General features: G+C 29.8%; 1 protein-coding gene across 2 annotated transcripts in view; it reads right to left on the bottom strand.

Moving 5' to 3' along the window:
- Positions 1-4,921, bottom strand: part of LOC106456970 (YY1-associated factor 2-like) — a 24,164-nt gene extending 19,243 nt beyond the window's left edge. Inside the window, exons 1-3 of one of the 2 annotated variants that reach the window (XM_022382764.1) lie at positions 4,904-4,921; positions 4,285-4,321; positions 1,354-1,479 (exon numbers count right to left, since the gene is read on the bottom strand). In XM_022382764.1, coding sequence (XP_022238472.1) covers positions 1,354-1,479; positions 4,285-4,310 — 152 coding nt within the window. In that variant the 5' untranslated portion in view covers positions 4,311-4,321; positions 4,904-4,921. Of the gene's footprint in view, positions 1-1,353; positions 1,480-4,284; positions 4,322-4,718; positions 4,870-4,903 lie in introns of those variants that run through there. The other variant, XM_013916348.2, reaches the window with a different exon arrangement.
- Between the last annotated feature and the right edge of the window lie 242 nt (positions 4,922-5,163).

Below are 5,163 nucleotides of genomic sequence, written 5' to 3'. Positions count from 1 at the left end.
AATAACTTCATAATAACTAGTTTTTACAAGAAATTTAATGGTGCTATTTTTTGTATTTGGTGTAGTATTTAATAACGACAATGACAATTAATGATTATTGCGCCATTTTTTCTTAATAAACATACAAACATAAACACGTTTTGCACATAGAAGGCGTTATGGCGGGAGACACTCAGATCACCTTGCTGTCAATTCAGTATTTCCAAAAACAGTTTTCATTAAATATTGCTAAGTGGTTTCATAAGTGATTTAGTAACTTTGTGAATTGCAAATTATTGTTTAGTAATACAGGTGATTATGCCACCCAAGAAACGCCATTTCTATGGAAAGTCTTCTGCCGCTAAAAGAATGCAAGCACAAAGAGCAGTTGAAACAGACGAACGCAATCAAAGACTTCAAGCACAAGCTGCAAGACAGGCTGCTCAAATACAGGAAGAGACTTTGGAACAACGTAAAGTTAGACTTCGAGCTCAAGCTGAAAGGCAGGCTACTGAAAGACAGCAAGAAACTGTTGAACAGCATAAAGACTGAGTTCAGTCAGAATCATCAAGGCAAGTTGAATACAGACAACAAGAAACTTCTGAACAACGTCAAACCAGACTTCAAGCACAAAGATTAAGATAAATAACTTACAGAGAGCAAGAAACAGAGGAGCAACATGATGTAAGACTTCAGGCTCAAAGAACAAGACAAGCTCAAACACGATCTAATTTCAAATAAAGCTTTGTTTGATTAAATGCTTTTTTATTTCTCGCATCACAGCTTTTGTCTACTTACTGAATAATCTGCTGAAAAAAATACTGATTTATACATTTCAAATCTAAATTTTCACCGTGCAATGCCGGGTAACTCAGCTAGTTATGTATAAAATAAATTCATTTACATTTAGTTAGTTTCTTTTAATCAAAAAACTACAAATTCATTTGTAAGAATAACTTCCAAAACGTGATGAAATGATTTTTTTGATAACTTTGCCAAATAAATAAGTGGTAATCATGGAATAAATGTTATCTAAAATGGTAGAGACAGCAACTTTACAGGAGATTAAGAAAGATTTTATGATTATTTGAGAAATCATGGCTCAAGTTAGTGATTAATTTTCTATTTATTGAAAGAGGTTGAAAGTCCTTAACATTTAAAGACTATAATGCTCCTTAATGTCTCATAATTTATAATCAAAATGTACAACTTATTATAATAATAAAACAAATAGCTACAGTTTGGAGTATGCAGTGTTTTATCTATGTAACTAATGATTAGTTGTGAAAAGTATTTTCTGCTCTTAATAAAACATCATACAAATAATATTTATCATCTTTTCAACCTATTTTACAAAAAAGATTAGAAACTCACCGAGTAGAAGTCCCTTTCCTCACATCACACATCAAACACTTAAATGCTTCTGGAGAATTCTGGTAAGTACAAACACTACAGTCCCAGTAATTCTCTTCAGTGCCTTTAGGTTTTCGTTTGGATCTCCTAAGTATGGAAGTTGATTGGGAGATTAGTGCCATAAATTTTTTGTTAACATTTTAGCACCTTAAAGTTCAAAAATAAACTTTTCTGAGAAATTAAAATAAAATTTAGTTTTCTTTTAATGATACTAACCAGCTGTGCTAATAATTTGGTAAATAAAACAGTATACAAAAGTTTCATTTTTTGTAAATTCTTTAACATGAAGAAGTTTAATTCCCAACTGGTACTAGCATTTCCTATTTTACAGTACATGTACCAAATAAAAAAACAAAGAAACACCTATTTATAAACTTAAAACAATTAAATAAAACTTCAAAGCATGAAAAAAGCTTGAACTTAAAAATCTAAAGTTGAACAAAAGACACTTTAAGCCACTCCTTTTCATCTGAATATTAATCAATCCTTGTCTTCAACTCCTTAAAAATTATCATATTCCTCCTGAACAATAGGGCTTCCACTCGGAGCAGTATTTTCAAGTAATTTAGTTGTCCAAATCACATTTTGATAATAAAGTTATAAAAAAAGTGACCTTTACACTCCAGATAATTATAATAGAACTTGTATTTTAAATTACATTTTGCCTTTGCAGCTTCTACAGGGCTAGTACATAAAACTGTTTTATATTAGAATATTTGTTAAATTATAAAACTTGCCTGTGATGTTATATTTCTTGAGTCTACTGCAAAGTGCCTCTAATAATGTATGGAATATTATTATTATTTCACTATTGTCCTTATATTATAGTATAGTTGCAATGCTAACTATATAGCTGTACTAACATATGACAAATAATATTTATATATAATATATAAAAATAAAGAGAATCACAAAATGTTTTATGATCATTGATATTTTATAATATTAGAACAATAATGAAACAATAATAATATTCTGCACATTGTTAGAGGCATGTTAATGCTGACTCAAGAAATATAACATCACAAGCAGCTCTATAATTTAACAAATATTCTAATATGAACTTATGTACTAGCCCTGTAGAAACCACAAAGGCGAAATGTCGATTAAAATGAAACTTCTCTTATAATCATCTGGAGTGTAAAAGTAATTTTTTTTAACTTTATTATCAAAATGTGTAAATCCCTCCAGCATGCTACATAAATTCTGAATGACAAAAAAAAAGCATTTCCAGCAGTTGACCAAAAACATTGTAGTGCTACAGTAGAATACCTTGTCAAATTCACAAAAGATAATTCTTGTTGCATCACTTCAAAATTTGGATTTTTGAAACTTGTAACAAAAATTTCCATATGCAGTAAAACATGAAAATTAATTGAGCAATTCTCTACCCTCTCTATCATTTCTGTATTGGAAGTTAACAATAAGTCTAGAATAGAAGTGATCCTAGTAGTTTCCCTTATCAATTGGTTAAGAAAACCATTCCAAGCATTTTTCAAAACCTTGCCTTTCTCATTCAAATTAAACCACAACTTCCACTCTTGATAGTGCCCTTCCACCAATTCCTTCAAGGTTCAGCTTTGCAACCATACTTTCCCTGAACTTGAAATGATTTTAGTTTCTCTAAAGCTGCCTGCCGAACACTTCACTTCTAACATCACAATACAAGTGCCTAACTGTCTGTCCCAAATCTGGGTGGTCCCTTTCATCCTAACCCTGTTTTGTACCTTCCCAAGTCAATTTCTAATTCACCATTTGAGCCTTTTCTCCAATTCCATGAGAAAATAACTTAGTAATTAACTTATTGTGAAATACATTATTAAAAACCTTCTGGAAGTTTAGATAAGCATCATCAACAAAAGTACCCTCATCCAATTAGCAAAAGACCCATCATAAAACTTCAACATATTAGTGAGATATGACAACCAATCTCTACTGTGACTTTTTAATCAAATTTCAACCTTCCAGCTGTTTCTTTACTTTAAGTGAATATTAATAGATTACAATAACTGACCAACAACAGAAGCCAGTCTAACTGGCCTATAATTTTCCGAGTCTAGCTTTCTTGAAGATTTCTGTTAAAATCCATTCTAGCTCATTACCTAGCTTCTTTAAAATCTTAGTATAAATCTCATCAGAACCAGGAGTTTTACAATCAGTAAGATCTATAAGTTTTCTAAAATATGATTTTCTTTAATAATAATGCCATTCAAATAGAGCTTACACATTTAATTATCATAATATTTATTAAAAACAGTAGTAATAGTATAACTGTTTTAACACATAAGCAAAGTAACATATTTCACAACACTTAGGGACCCTGTTGATTCATCAAAGTTGTTTCATCCACTAAACTGGAAATAATATTATTAATAAAATTAAAATAAATTTAAAGCCAGCCCTTGTCATTTAAATATTTATCAATCCTTGTCTTAAGCTCCATTAAAATTACTGTCTTCCTCCTCAACAGCAAGGTTCTCATTTGGACCTATAAAATGTCCAATCTGTTATTGTGTTCCGGTTATTAGCATAGCATATAAAACTTAAAACCCTTTATTTTTGAAATAACATTACATTTACATACTAAAAACTTTTTCTAGTATTCTACATATTCCATTTTACCAATGATGTTCATATTCTTGAAAACTATACTTATCATTTATTAAAAACTGCTTAAACATTTAAATCTCCAGTTTAAACATAAAAATATATAAGCTATTAATCTTATAAATAAACAAATTATGATATTTAAAAGTACACATAATAAGAAAATCCCAAGCATCACAAACACTTTTCCCTTTACATTAGTTTCCCAATAAATTAATTTCTTTAATCAAAGATGGCTTGTTGGTAACTTTAAAGTAAGTTCAGCTTTTAATATATCTTGCTTACCTGTTTGGGCTCTTCTTGGAGTCCATTATTCCTAGAGCTATTCATAAACTTTTCTATCAGTATTACTATACAGTCTTAGTTTACAGAATTAATTCAGCATAAATTTACCCTGATTTGACTTTGAGTACCAGATTATGTAACATTAAATTAAATAATATTGAAAAGCTGTACACACAGTACAATATAGTTAGTATAAGTAATTACTAAATTAGACTATAATTTTGGTTTGCCTTACAAAATTTAAAAAAAAATAGTTAAAATTAAAAATATGTTGAATGTCCCATTGTCCGATTTAAGTAACTGCAATCCCACAGAATTAAAAACAGTTGCATGTAGTCCTAACGCCAAGAATTACTGCTGACACCATATCAAGTAAATTAACTATTGTGTTTAACTGGCACTAAACTATCCACAATACAAAGCACTCTTAGTACCATTATCGTCTGTTTCAATCGTACGTTTGTAAAACCAATAATAATTGCTACAGTTAATGTACTATTATTAGTATTACTATAAACGTGTTATGGACATAAACGTTGTCGTTAGTAGACGAACTGAAATACTACGGTTACTTTAGTTGGTGTATCTTACTACCAATGAACTTCGTTTAAAAAATTACAATCTACGCTTTCTTCTGCTCAGAACTTCCCCTGACACCTAGATTAACGCTAATCAAGTGAGCAATACTAACAGTACAACTGCAAGTCTAAGGACAAATAATACTGTAAATTAATAATACGTTCAGCTTGATAGTATGATTTAATAGTATATAGTTGTAGTTATTGATGTAAATATACGAAAGATATATAGCTTTTGTGTACCATATATTGAAAATAATACCCATTAACACCATTTAATATCAGCGCGACTAACGTTATG

Source organism: Limulus polyphemus, unplaced genomic scaffold (genome assembly GCF_000517525.1).
Source record: "Limulus polyphemus unplaced genomic scaffold, Limulus_polyphemus-2.1.2 Scaffold276, whole genome shotgun sequence".
Taxonomy (NCBI): Eukaryota; Metazoa; Arthropoda; class Merostomata; order Xiphosura; family Limulidae; genus Limulus; species Limulus polyphemus.
Note: the sequence above shows the minus strand (reverse complement) of the source record. Positions and strands in the feature narration are given on the sequence as shown.